The sequence below is a fragment of the Nestor notabilis genome, unplaced genomic scaffold (genome assembly GCF_000696875.1).
Source record: "Nestor notabilis isolate BGI_N333 unplaced genomic scaffold, ASM69687v1 scaffold1707, whole genome shotgun sequence".
Classification (NCBI taxonomy): Eukaryota; Metazoa; Chordata; class Aves; order Psittaciformes; family Psittacidae; genus Nestor; species Nestor notabilis.
The window spans coordinates 153,094-168,484 of NW_009936715.1; the positions used below are offsets into that span (position 1 = coordinate 153,094).

At 41.5% G+C, this 15,391-nt stretch overlaps 1 protein-coding gene across 1 annotated transcript in view; it reads right to left on the bottom strand.

Moving 5' to 3' along the window:
- LOC104408755 (1-phosphatidylinositol 4,5-bisphosphate phosphodiesterase beta-1-like) overlaps positions 1–9,904 on the bottom strand; it is a 120,565-nt gene extending 110,661 nt beyond the window's left edge. Inside the window, 2 exon segments of the mRNA XM_010018459.1 lie at positions 4,672–4,818; positions 9,826–9,904. Of these exon segments, the coding sequence (XP_010016761.1) occupies positions 4,672–4,818; positions 9,826–9,904 (226 nt within the window).
- Between the last annotated feature and the right edge of the window lie 5,487 nt (positions 9,905–15,391).

A 15,391-nucleotide genomic window follows, 5' to 3' on the forward strand; every position in this document is an offset into this window, starting at 1 on the left:
AACACCTGCGTATGCCAGGAAGGCTGGGGCTGGCCAGCCTCTGGGTTTGCAATCCTGCTCAGCCCCTAGCAGAGCCGGGGCAGGTCCCACGCTGCAGCCAGGCTGTGGGACGGACACTATCCGGCATGGGGTAACCCTCACCCTAGCTGTGGGCTCCACTTGAGAAAGACACTGCATAACCAGCTGAGTCTCTACAACTGCAGTGAGGGAGTGTGACCCACAGGGACCTACTTACAGAGCCCTTCCCTTGCTGCCAGATCTCTGCATCTTTGTCTTACAATTGCAGCTATTTGAAGATGCTGCTATTGGCATCAGAAAGGTTACCTCACCCTCAACACAGTTTTATCCTCCTTAAAGAAGGTTTAGAAGATAATATATCTCTCATTTCAATATGCTTCATATAACACATGCCTCACCTCAATACCTTCACCTTGTTGGCCTAAACAGGTAAACTAGAGGGGATCCGGAAAGCTCTCTAAGTAGTAGTGAATGAAATACTACTTAAAGGAAACAGAAGTTTCATGATCTTGACTTTTCCTCTCCTTCCCGAGGGTCCAGTTAGATCAGACCAAACAGTGTATTCTTTTAAACTCTTTATGTTCACCTCTGCTGCTACTGGGGGCAAGCTGCCTCTGGAAATTTTGGTGTCAGTTGCTGATCTGTATTTGAATAATCAATTTTGCAGTAAGGATACAAGCTAGATGATTTTTTTTTTCCTCTCTCTTTTACAAGGTTCCCAGTCACATTTAAAAGTAAAAATTCCCTCACCTAGAGTATGACTTAAGAAAAAAGGAATTGGCATGGGTGGAGCTAGGAAGGGAGGGCAGGTACCCCTTAAGACAACAAAAAAAACTAGCGTTTAACAGTATCAGCATGAGCACTCAGCTGTCAAAATTAGAGCAGCCATGTGAAAACATGACAAGCTCAACATGACCCAGCAGTGTGCACCTGCAGCCCAGAAAGCCAACCATATCCGAGAGGCTCCAGGGAGACCTTCTCGCAGCCTTCCAATGCCTAAAGGGGCTGACAAGAAAGCCGGAGAGGGGCTTTTTACAAGGGCCTGTAGTGACAGGACAAGGGGGAACGGCTTTAACCTGACAGAGGGAGATTTAGATTAGATATTAGGAAAAAATTTTTCCCTGTGAGGGTGCTGAGGCGCTGGCACAGGGGGCCCAGAGAACATCCCTGGCAGTTTTCAAGGCCGGGTTGGACACAGGGGCTTGGAGCAACCTGCTCTAGTGGAAGGTGCCCCTGCCCGTGGCAAGGGCCAAGATGATTTTTAAGGTCCCTGCCAATGTAAACCTTTCTATGATTCTATGAAGCTGTGAACATACTGTTGTGGAGGCTTTGAAGGTGAAGAAGATTTCAAGGAAGAACTGAGTGGAGATAATGAGCAGCAACAGTTATGACTGAGGAATTGCTGAGACCAGAAAAGCTGGACAATAGTAAAGGAGAGGCCACAGCAGCAATAAAGAAGAGAACATGCCCCTCATGAGACATTTTTCTAGAAACAACTGAAAGCACTGGACTGTAAGGAGGGAAGCAGATGCTGAAGGTGAATGGGGCAGCCCCACGTTGCCTATGTGCGCTAAACTGACAGCTCTGCAACCTACTGTTACTGTAGTTTTTCCTTTTAGCCAAAGACAACACATGTTAAAGGCCTGTGATTTTCATACTTTGTATTTCACATACACCATCATGTCCATAAATGTTCATATCCACCAAAGTGTGCAATGATAACGCTACATTATCATTTGTCTTTGACTTTGGGTGCTGCTGAGAGAAAAGCAGCAAAGTCACTCCCCACTGTGACAACAGCAGTAACCTGAGGTGAGACTGGTGACAAACCGGAAATAATGCAGGGTTGCACTTTAAGGGTTCAAAGCAGTAAATCAATATGACAGCAGAGAGAGCAAAGATGAGAAACAGCACAAAAAAGTTTCCAAAAGAGGACATTTCTTTAAGCTAGCCTTGATCCACTATAAATCACTTCTTCCTTCATGGAGTTTTACCTTCGTTCTTAAAAATTACATTTCCCTAAGAAAAAGAAAGCAGTAACACTTCTAAATAAATAATCAGGACTTGATGTACTGCCAAGGGTTTCTACCAAAGGCTAGGAAAGTGATCAGCATAATTAAAAATAAATTCAGAGTGTGCACATGTTTCTTTTTATGCTATAACGTTTCTTGGTGCATGCTTTTTCTGGGTTTAAATACTAACAAAGGGAGAGATAATTGGAAAGGCATTAAGCACAGTAATCATGAAGTATTGCTAGATTGAATGGATTTCTTATTGTCCTAGTAATTATTACATGCCTACATGCTATTTCGCATGTCCAGAGAGGGCAGAGATGCTACCAGAGCTTCTCTTCCAAAGCCATGGGCACTTGAGTAGCCCTTTTGAAATCATCCTGGGAAAAAGAACAGTCTGCCACTATTAATTTTATTCATTTTACTAAGTCCTTGCTGGAAGAAAGCAAATGGCAATGTGACTGCTGTGTCTGGTCTAGCCTCAAAGCTAAAGCCAGGGGTGTCAGTTTTTGTAATACGCAGATCAAACTCAAATCATTAATCCCACTGTCAGCCAGCTGCCACACAGTAACTGACTATAATGAACCATTAAAAGAGAAGGAGATGTGTTTTGTGCCTGTAAACGTGAAAATACACGCTCTGAAATGGAATTTGAAAGAGATTCAAACTTATTTTGCACTATTCCCTGAGTATACTCTGATTTACTCCCCCCAACTGACTAAGCCGGGGATATTATGTTAAGACTGAAAATCATACTTCCAAACATAGATTCTGAAATTAGATAGAAATGCAGGCAAGGAAAATTGCAGATGCAATTTGAGATGATTTGCAGAGTTTCACATACAAGTGCAAGCGAATTTGGAGAGTTTCAAGGTAAACTTTCTTCTGCAATAATTAAATATGTCACTTGTGGTGCAGTTAAAACATTTAGATTAGGTTGGATTAATTGTAAATTCCCATCCTTAATTCTTTGTTCTTTGGCTTCTGTGCTTCCAGACTTTTAGAACATGTCTCTGTTCTGATCAGACCTGACCAAAATCAGTGGTATGGTACTGGCCATAAATTCATGCTGGTAGAGGGGAGAGCAGCATTCTACCTCTTCAAACCAACTTCAAACTGCATCGTCTGTCCTCCCTGTGGGCCTATACTTCCCACATTAGTTCAACAGCTTTACTGCTTTCTTCCAGAAAAGCTTCAGCATTTGGCTTAAGTGGGTCCTAATCCTTCCTGACAGAACAAAGTCCATCCTGGAGGCAAGAGGCCTGCAAAGTATCATAATTAAAAATTGCTTTTCCTTTGGACATGTCTGCACTCTTCCAGCGAGGATAAATTTCTGTATATTGGAATCATAACTTAAAAGTGGCCACACTGATTTTCACTCCTTTTAATTCAAAGGAACAAAACAGCTGTCAAGCCAAAAACTTATATGACAAGTTTTTAGCACAAAACGTATTTCACAGCCAAGATATAAACCTCTGAAAAATGGTGTCTAATGGAAACAATGACAGCTCATTCACTCATGAAAGCACTAGAAGGTGCTGTAGAAAGTGCTGTAACAAACACAAATCAGATGAAAGTAACTACCAATTGGTCTGTTGAAGTTGGGCATCACCACTGCTTGGTTTTGTTTAGGTTTTGGCATACTGGCATAAGAACTTGGGTCAGTTAAGGCAAGTCTGTTAATAACATTAAAAGCTCACGTTATCCATGAGCCATGGTTTTAGCACATACTGTAGCATTACTTCTTTTTTATCATAAAGCTAAGTCATTAGCAAACATGGCAAGACAAAGCAAACATCAAATCAAACAGGAGAGAACTCCCTGTGCATATCTGCTTCTAAAAAACGTCTATTCCTATATTGACTAAAATAGTAAATTTACAATTATTTTCTTACAAGTTGACAGCATCTTAAGCCTAGAAAATGAGTGCCTAAAGTTGGAGTCTTCAACTGTCTTAGGTTTTCAGAATCTTACAGCATTGTTGACTTTGCTGTGCAAACAATGCAATTCAAACTCATTAATTCAAATTAACGGGAGCTTCTGGGTGCTCAGCCTTTTTAAACACATGACAACACCTACAGATTTCAGCTCAGTCCTGGGATGTAGTCAGAGACTAGATTTCCATTCCTTGCAGATACAAATGGACTGTTAGAAAGCTGTGTGCCATGTTGGGACCTCTCAATCTCTGAATTAAAGCAGATTTCAAGTTGCTCAACAAACTGTCAGATTTAATGTTTAGGGGCAAAGTTATTAGCTACAGAGATGTTTTCCATATTCTGCTTCACATAGTTGTTTGGCTATCCTTAGTTGTCATAAAAAGTACATTGCTCCCTCTCCTCCCAAAAAAGGACCATAATCTAGAATCCTATCTATGTTGAGGGAAACTTTCCAGGGACTTCACTGGGTTTCAGACCAGACCTTTACAACAAGACAACTGCTACCCACCTATATAAAAAGAGTAATAGAAGTGTATTTAATGTATAAGTGTAGCAGTTAGAACAACAATCGTGCTATCCTTGCTCCCTTGAAGACTAAGCTCCATCATTGTTTACGGCTGATGTTTTTAGTATATTTTACAGTATCACTGCAAATATGCTCTGATTTTTTTTGTTAAGATAAGAAATCAGATCTAACACTGTACCTGTGAGGTAGGTGTTGTGTGAGGAATTGATGAAATAGTGTGACAGTGGTTGAGACATATCTTCATTTAAATCCAGTTTCTCAGGTGGAACAACGCCGTTTTCTTCTCCACTCAGATATCGCATAAATCCATCCACTGATATCTGTCCTGAGAGAAACACAGATCCAGGGAAAGCACCAATTAATCTCAAGTATGGATTTTGTGACTTACAGATGTTACACTCAACACAGACTTCCACAAGGGTGCATGTGAAAGATCATATAATCATCAGACTGGCCTTCATCTAGTTATTCATATATTCTTTTGTTACTCTTACCTCATTTTCAGTCCTGTCAGTTGCAGGTAACACACATCCCTTTACTTGTACCAAAGATAAATAGTTTCATAATCAGTGTCTAAACACAATCAAGAGCACTGGGGAATCAGACTTACAGAGGGCTACAAGAACACAGAAAATAAATCAAAGCCTATCAAGGAAAGGAGTCTTCTAGGGAAAAAGAAAGCTTGCCTTCCAGAGGAAACCCAGAAACCAGCAAACAGAGCACTGCACAAAGGAACAGGTAACTTTGACCTCCCTTGAATGTGATTCAACGGTATATGAATGCAAGCAAAGCAAACTAATGAACCACCTTTCAAGTGGGAACTAAGCTTTGCTTTGTAATTTTTATACTTGCCTTTCAATTCTGGAGTGCCAATGTAAATAATCATTTCATATGCTGCTGGCAAATTAGAAAGCTGAGTCCTATCCTCAGCTTCAATATCGCCATTCATCTCAGTGGAGCTGTGCTTATCACACCAGGATGAATTTCTCTGTCAAGCCTTCTGCACAAAGTTGATTTTAGGGAGTCAATTGGTACATTTAGACTAAAACCAGAAATAATCCAGTAGCCCATATTTGAAGAGTAATGCTTAACTGAATGAGTCTGAGGCATTTTTGTCTGGTATTTTTGTCTAGATTCCATCTGTAGGTTTACTCAACCACATAGGTTTAATTAACTCAGTTACTGCCTATAGTAAAACAGATCTTCCCAATCTCTGAAGAATCCTGAAGCACCTGACTCTCAACAGTGAGAATTTCTTACCTCTTGTCCCCAGCCCAAAACATTCAGCATAGTATCTCTATAAAATGTGGACTGACTTTGGCATTGAATAATGGGAGACAACAGATCCACTCCTAACTCTGCTACTATCTCCTTTTAGGGTCAATCCCTTTTTGTTCTAAAAAAATGTATAAAATTACAGATATTTTTCTAGCTTATGAAAAAGTAATAGGCATTTTTGTAAAGCTTGTAACCTCAGGATGCAAATACAGCATGTAAAGCACTTAAGATCTGTGCCTGGACCCTAGGATTTGGCTCTTGGTCAGACAGCAAAAGATGTAACAGTCTTGAGTTCAGATGTCTCATTTTCCTAACAACCCAAGATGGTGGGACTAAATGAACCTATTCATACCCCAAGGAATGCAGTGACAATACAGAGCAATGCAATTCATTCTCAAGACAACAATTATAAGATGGTTGAAATGAAAACCATCAAGTCCATCCACTATTTTAAGACTATAATCTAAGTGTAATCTTGTCAGGCTCCACAGCTGCTTTCTTACAGAGTAATTAATCATCCACACACAGAGGCCTACATAACTTCCTTTGCACAAGAAAAAATGTAAGATGGAGAAAATGAGGAAGAAACCCACCACTGAGGTTTTCCATCAAAGTAAAGACTTCTGAACAACCTATCTGCTGTGTGAATCTACTAGAGAGACATTCTGAACGTGAACAGTATCAGGTGCTATCACAGAGTTACCTTGAGCTAAATTCTACCTAAGAGAAACACTCCGCGCCAAGTTCACTGGGATACAGATATGGTCTGTGGTGTACACTCAAGATCACACTAGCAACATCATGCAGGAAAAGATGGGTAAGATCCAAACGGAACAGCTGCTACACAGGGAACCAGCAAAGCTATGCTACGTTACAGTGATTTCCAGCTTTTGATGTTTGAGACAGCTCAGAGTCATCTTCAATAACTGTGTTGTCTTACACGTCTCCCTTTCAGCCAGAAAGTTTTAAAGTTGCTTTGTCATTGCTGCTCCAGGCTAAAATGAAACATAGTAGCTTTCATAAACACAATTCCTCAAAAAAAATGTGGCATCATAATCGGAGTGGTCAGAAAGAAAGGCTTCCCTTTTCTTATACAGATACTGAGGTTGATTCATAGAGATATAGGACTAAAACATCTCAAAGAGATCTCTGTGTTTCATCCTCGGACTATGCCTGAAAAACAGGGTCCTTGCAGTCCCTGTTTTTCAGATGAAGACCTGAAGCTAAGGATAAATTGACTGACCAATAGCCCTTGGAAAACCAGTGGGTTAAGCTGGGAGTTGAACTGCACATCTCTTGAAGACCGTTTTAATGAACTTCTTCTCAATGAGGGTGCTGAGGCACTGGCACAGGGTGCCCAGAGAAGCTGGGGCTGCCCCATCCCTGGCAGTGTTCAAGGCCAGGTTGGACACAGGGGCTTGGAGCAACCTGCTCTAGTGGAAGGTGTCCCTGCCCATGGCAGGGGGTTGGAACTGGGTGAGCTTTAAGGTCCTTTTCAACCCAAACCATTCTAGGATTCTACCTTGAACACTTCTGGGATAAAAGGAAGCAAGGCACAGGCCAGCACTTCCTCCCTTCTCTGTATTTTGTGCTTCATTCTGCTTCTTTGCTCCCTTCCACACTGAAGTAAGGCAAGGTCTGCAGAGTGGTCCTTCTGCATATTGCACTGGTATTAACATAAATCACAGCAAGTATTATTCACATGTATAATTACATAGCTTCTGAGTTACAAAGTTATCTGAGCTCCCGGCTGTAGTATGCTATTTTCCCCATCATAATTAAGCAGTCAGCATTTCAGAACGAGAAGCAATTTGCAAGTTCAATTACAGCCGATATTGCACCAGTGAGAGTTTGACTGTGGAATGGAGATGGCAGATGTCAAAGGGACTTTGTATCCTGGATATTAAAGAGTATATTGTTTGTGACCAACGTCAATGATATTCTGAGGTCAACTGCAGTGAGGCTGATCCTCAGTGGACAGTCATCCAAAATGAAATAGCCTCAATTTGCTGGTGAGGTTGGTCTCTGTTTCCTTAAGCATATTACAAACTTACCACAGACACTGCCAAGAAAAGAAATAATTTGTGATCAGGTCTTTCCATTACAGCTGTCACCTTTTATCTTCAGATATATATTAGGAAGATTTAATGATATGATTAGATATAAAAAGTTAGAAGGAAAAGAAACACGCCAGGCGAAGACAAAAGGACAAGACAGATTCCCATTTTCTTGTCCATGTTGCTTTAAAATCATCTGAACACTACGTGTTTGATGAAACTTGCAAAATAACCGGAGTGCTTTGTATACTTAAAATTAAGGAATGAACTGGCTTGTGTTTTTACTCACCACTGACACCTTAAATTGATCTGATGTCACTTACTAGGACAGAGGCAGACCCAAAGCTCACTGGTGTTTGCTGAAATGCTACCATCAACTTCAATAACGTTTGGTTCAAGACCTTACTAAGCAATTCTAAGCGTAATGCAAAGAAAGATGAGACTCCAGATGACTCTTCTAGCTACACTGGCAAAGCCAGATCGAGAAGAGCAAACACAGATGTAACCATAACAGAAGCTGTGCCAACAGCTACAGCACGCAGTAAAGATTCTTTCCTCTGTGGGCTTTGGAGTTTAAAAGCACAATACACCCCACACCCCCCCAAATCTCACCTCTAATTTACCTGATTAATTAGAATTTCCCTTTGAGGTCACTCTGCAGTGCTTTATCAAACACTCCAACAGCACAAACATAAAAATGCCTCCTTTTCCTGTGGTGTCGGGTCTATTTAAGTGTTCACCACTTAACTCCCACAGCAGTGACACTGGGATGCCTTCTGCTAACAGGGCAATGGCTGCACCCAGTCAGCAGCTCCTCCTTCTTTCCCCTCAGGGCTCACAGGGCCCCTCCTCACACTTTTCCCCTCACTCCTTGCTGCAGGCACCATTTTGCCCTTTGTTAAATCCACATCCCCTGAGGTGCTGCCATCGTGGACGAGGGGCTGCCCAGTGCCCTGTGGTGGGGCACCAGCACCAGCCATGACCTCTCCTCACAGAGGTCCCACAGCCCCAGTGCCCCGGCACCCACAGCCCAGAAGACAAGAGAGGTGAAGCCTGAAAGGGAAAATGATGGATATTCTAATCAATTGCTCTGTTTCCAATTGAATGCAAATCCACTCTGCTCCCAGGACAAGTGCTGTCTCAGTGCATCTCGCCAAGTCATCCAGCTGTACCACAGCTGTACCACAGCTGGATGACTTGCGAAGTCTGCCAAACCCACCCTGCTCCTACACTGAATGGAAGATGCTCGGATGTTGTGTTGGATGATCAACGTGGGTAGTTTTTCTCCTCTGGCTTCACTAAAGAAACCTGTGATGAACGTCAGCTGCGGGATATTTGCTTGTCAAAGCACGCAGAAGCAGCTGAGTGAATTTTTGTGCAAGGCAAGTAAATAACAGATCGATTTTAATGTTTTTATGCTGCAGTGGAGGTCTGTAAAATGTAAGAACAAGTATTGAGGAAAAATACAAAAGCATCTCATGTATTCTTAATCACATGCATTCCCAACAGTGTAGCTGAACACTTGTGTATAAATTATATAAACTTTTATGTAATCTAAAACCGAACTTGAATTAAAAACTTATAAGAGCTGGAGGCACTGGAGAGTCTGGAAATGCCATTACATGCCTCCCTCCATATTTATATATCTACATACCTCCAAAATTCATTCTCCAAAGACATAGAATGGTTTGGGACCTCAAAGCTCATCCAGTTCCAACCCCCTGTCACAGGCAGGGACACCTTCCACTAGAGCAGGTTGCTCCAAGCCCCTGTGTCCAACCTGGCCTTGAAATGAGAAAGAAGGTTCTGAAAGAAAGGGACCTCGGCTCCTCCATATCTTTTGAACATTTTAGCCCTCACCTTCTCGGTATGAAATGCATGGAAAACACCCTCGCCATCACAACCACCTGCTTGCCCATACAAACTGTTATTCACACGATGAATTCCCATGGCATCATTCCACAAAACAAATCTAGTCCAAACTCATACAGACCTACCCGAATCCAGTTCTAGCTTTATCCCTGCACTGCTCTTCTGCAGTATGGATTTAAGCTCTCTTGTATTCCAGTCACACATGCCGATAGGCCTTCTGCAGTGTGCACGTAATCCCCTTTCTCCACCACACTTAATCTGGAAGCTCAACTTCATCTGCCAGTCTTTTGGCAGAGTTTGTCAGTGATTATCCCACCTGCTGCCTCCAAATATCATCCTTTATCACAGAAAGATGAGGAAGCCCATCTAGGAGACTCCAAAAGTGTCCCCGGCATTCAGCCTTTCACCTGCAGCAAAGCATGAAGCAGTTTCTTAGCAAGTGCTTCCCCAGGACATCTTGAATGGCTGCTCCATATGACCTGCAGGGTGGTGAAATTCATGCAGAGATCAAAGAACCACCAGATTGCCCATCAAGTGAAGTCAACCAAATCTGCTATTTTTTTCACTAAAATTTGGTAGGAAGGAGAAGTAATTTCCTACTAGAAGGGCAATATATTTAGAGAGGATGCTGAGAGATTCTATTGAATTTCCCAGGCTGCGATCAGCCTGATTTCACGAAACATTGGAAGTGCTTGTGCAGCAGCTTGATAATTTTCTGCATCCCTGGCTCCACCTGATTGCTCAAAAATAGTTACAAGTTCCTTATTAGCTACAGCTGCATCATCCCATACCTTTCAAGATCTATTACACTGGAGGAAAGGTATAAATGTTCCTGGATGGCAGTTTAAAGAAAAGCACATAAAAATGTAACTGCTACTTTGCCTTTAAGGAAGAAGTCTCCTTTGTGGTCAACATTTGCCAGCTCTAAAAGACAACAGAAGTTATTTCCATCATCCCAAATCCTTTCTCGGAAGCTGTCTTCAGGCAGGTGGCATACTGCTGGCAAAGGAAGTATTAAAAACTCACAACATCTATAGGGGCGAGGAAGCGAACCCTCTCTTCTGTGGTTCTAAGATACTGCCAACATTCATCAATCAAAACGTTTTATTCTGCACTTTGGTAGCTGGGATCTCCTCATTCCTTGGAGATGGTGTTTGCTAATTTGCCCCAAAACAGGAATACCAGCCAGTCAGCTGAACTGGTTGATAGGAAAGACTGTGTTTTGTGAGTATACTTCTCAGAGGCTCCACTATTTGAAGACTTACTATGTTATCCCAAGGCTCTTTATAATCCTCTTTGACCAGGTCTAGAGAACCTAGTATATTTTTCCCATCAGGGCCTGTGACAGACCTTGTGCAGTGCCAGGGCACTGTGCACTTCCCTGTGCGAGCACCGACACAGGTAACAACCTCATGTAAAATTGTTCTCCCGCAGTTTTTCCAGGGCTGGCAAAAGCATAGGCTGCTTTTGACACAACAAGCCTTCTCCTGCTGCTTAATGAGACATAGGTAACACGACAAGCTCCTGCTTTCCCAGCACCTCCAGGATACCAGCACGTTGTTCTGGATGTGGAAATGCTCCTGGGTCCCCACGTGCTTGCCAGCTCATCAACTTGAGGATGTAAACAAACCCCTGCTCACTCAACACCCGCAGCACTGTGCCAAGCACAAGATAAGAGACATGAGGGTTCAAAGTGGGGCTGAGCTTCTAAAAAAAGCTTCTTCACCAGTTCAGTGCCCTCCACAGAGGCCCAGGGTAAAGGTCAGAAACCCTGCAGTGCAGAAGGCTGGAGGAAATATAAAAGAAGAGCTTATCCTGCAAACTTCTCAACCCAACTGCTTGATCTCAACTCCATCGTTCTTATTTCAGGAGATAAGATATATGCACAGCTACTTGACTGCTACTTCATTTTCCCTGCCTTCCAATCCTTTGGGCAAAGTCTTGGGACAGAGGAGGACAGAAAACAAGAAAGGCACTATCGACAGCAGAACAGACCACATTTTTCTTTGCACTTTAGTCTTGCGACTTGAACATCAGCTTGGCCCTTCAAATATGTGGATGTTTTGTGTGACAATTAAAATGTGTATTTGCTCGTAAGCAGTCAACAGGTTTGGCTGCAAAGATCTTAAACATTTCTTTCCATGTATTTGCAAACTTCATAGATCCTTCCATTTGTTAACACTCATGCTGTTATCCATTCAGTTGTAATGTAACTAGAAGGCACAATTGTGCCAATAGAAGTTATTAATGTAAGAAAGAAAACAAACACACACACACACACAAAAGAGACAATTAATTGGCACCTCATATCTCCCAGTCGGCGATGCAACATTACATTAGTGTTTTGCCTGACAGTGAAATCAGGCCTATTCCAATGCAATCTGTAACATTAATCACATTCACTGTAATCCCATACAACTGAGCAGTCCTTTCAAGTCAAAGATTAAAATCTGCCAAGTAAAGCAGATATTTTATAATCCTGTGAGAGATCTGTACAATATGCACCATTGGGAATTCTGTTTCACAAACCAGCACTGCGATTTACAGCTCATTAGGTATGAAAATTTTCATGCACAGTGTAGAGCAGGACGCATGTACCCCAGCGTGCCTCTAGACATTAGGCACACATTAGCTACTCCATGCTTTCTAGCTCTGTGAGCCAGCAGAGCAGCTCACAAGGATGAATTTACATAAAATTCACACTGTGTGGGACATGATGTGCCAGAGCCGCTCTCATGACACTTGCAGCATTTGCATCCAAGTGATTTTGGAAGCGATGCTGAAATCCCTTCGGCTTTCCAGACACGTGTGCTATTACCAGATCACTATGGTGTAACTGGAATTTCTGTGTGGATTGAGTTCTGTGAACTGAGGCAGGACAGGACTGCATAATCCAAGCAACATCCTCTTAATACACGAGTGCTGCTCTATTAAAAATCAAAACACTGATAACAGAAACAACGTTCAGGCCTCAAGTCAGGATCTGCAGATACTTCAAAATATCTACATACCAACCTTCATTTGCACCCCCCAAGCAGAACCCACCAGTAACTCCTCCATTTTAGCAATTTTCTCAGTGATCAGCAAGGGGAAAAATTAATACTAGTCAGATAGTTTTATCCAATTAGTAAGGAAGTAGAGGAAAGGCAACACATCTGAATCACTGATCTGAATATTAGTGAAGCATTTAATAGAGCTTCTAAATTAAAAATTTTCCTTATTGGAAAAACTAATCTGCAGAAAGCACAGATAGAAATAAACTGAGGACAAGACTAGAAGATCAGAGTTTCTTTGAATTTGAAAGCTGAACTGCACAGAAGTAGTCTGGAGGCTGCCACACTGGTTTCATACAATCCTTAATAATCTGAAGAAGTCAACAACACAGGGTTTAAAGAACAGATGGTTCTCTAGGAGCTGTCATGAACCAGGTAAATGGGACAGAAATCAAATGAGAACACACAAATAATAATTCCAGGTAGGTAGCTAATCATTCAAGCAAAGAAAAATCCCAAACACAGAGCTGAGTTGGAAAGAAGATGCCTAGAAATCCATCATCCTGAAAAGAAGACAAGATGCAGAGAACAATGATGCATCTGTATGCAACTGCACCAAAAAAGGTGGTTGGAAAAAATGTAGTTGGTTGGCAGGACATTTTACTATCAAGTCACTGATGAAAGAGGTAAAAGTGCCTGGCATCAAAAGTACCAATGCATGTATCCATAACTAACCCTAGCCACACAGGCAGTCCTGCAGATTTAATGGACACCAGTTATGCTTAACTCACTTAACTATTGACAATATCAAGGATCTTAATAGGATCAGTGACACTGCACCCAGTCTCACAACTCGAGTTTTTGACTACGTAGCATCAGAAATGTGTCTGTATACAGAAGACTATTTAGACAAGCGTTATGACTAGTAACATGTCACAATATATGCTAAAACAAGGAAGATCAAGCATGTGAAGCCTAAGTGGCAATAATTATTCACGTGTAAATGATAAGGATGAGGCAGAACGGTTACAGTGGGTAAGGGCAGAACCAGGTAACAGAAAACAGTCCAACAGAAAATGTGGGGTGAATGTCTGAAAAAGCTTGGCAATGCTACAACTAACTGCACTATGGAACAGCCTTGCAGTGGATTTTATTGGCAGTCACACTGCTTAAATCCTTTAAATCAAACCTGTTGTGTTCAAATCTCATTCAGATTTCTAAACTTAAAGGAAAACATAATGGATCCAATTCTGCCCTCAGTTATACTTGCTCCACTACCTTCAGTAATTAGACAGTTACCTGGCCCCGAACCAAACCAAGCTTTCTTTGGCAACATGTTCTTGAAAAAGAAACAGAAAACTTAATAAGGAATAGAGGAAGATTCACTGCTCTACCCTTGAATAGGTATATTGTAATAGGACACAGGGAAATCTGAATATAAACAGAGAACATTAACTCCTATACAGTATCAGAAATAAATGCCTACTGAATGATAAGCAGTCAGCAAGAAAAAACATGGGAAGGTAAACATATTGTGCTTAAGTAGCATACATAAAAGAGCCTCCTCAGTATCAGTTAATCCATGCGGAAATGCCTGAGGACACTGAGATCCAGAATATCTTGCAAAGGAAGGATCATCAACCAAATAAAGCAGAATTCAGTACATTTGAATCAGAAATGCTTGTCATTCTAATGAAGCTATCACATCCATTTTATCATCTGTACAAGTGCACAGAGAAAACTAACACTGGCTTCAATTTCTCCTCTTTTTTTCTCCCCAAGAAAATGTCTGCAAATGGAAAACCATTTTTCCAAATGGTCTTCAGAAGAGGTACTGCAGCTCGAGACCGTTCACTTCAGGGAGGAAATATTTCCTATGAGCTTCTAGGCAAGCCTCGCCAAATAGTAAACCTCATACTTTTATGATAAAGAGCATTTTCAATCAGAGTGAAAACTCTGGGAGCATTCCAAGGATGCTGCCATCTCATAAAAGAAAAAAGATGGACTGTCACCTGAGAAGAGACACCAGTTTCCAAATGTCACTTGTGTCTGTTGGCATGAGCCATCTGTTTTAACACAATCTTAAAGTCACTGGGCAATGTTGAGCGTCCTATTTATTTATTTCATTAGAAGTCACAGGGGTTTTCAGCCCTTTTCAAACATCCAAGAAGGAAGGGCTCTAACCCACAGCGGCTACAGCCTATGAAATACATGTAATTTTATCTAGTAGTGCTAGAACACAGTAAAACATACACACAGGCAGGGAAGATTTTAAACACCCAACATCATCTTTTCCTCAAAATGTAAATGTTGGGAACACTTTTAATGGATATTGATCATCTGTATCTCAAAAGCAGCTTTTAAAACCTCTACTGTAACAGCATGGCCAGAGATCAGAGATTCTGGTAAGAAGAGGTGTTGTGTTAAGGAGCACAATTCTTGGAATCTGTTACACTGAAAAACAGTGTCTTATACTAGTAAGAGTTGTGCATACATACATATATGTACAGCATATGCCTATAATTAAAACACAAGTGTCCAGCATCTTGAATCAAGCACATCTGTGTTACAGTTCACATTTAACCAGATCCCTATATGAAGTATCAAGCAGTTTCTTACTGGTTATCATCCTCTTCAGCCACAGATAGCTCTTTCTTTAAATTGAAAGAGTTTCTAAACCATTAGCATATATATATAT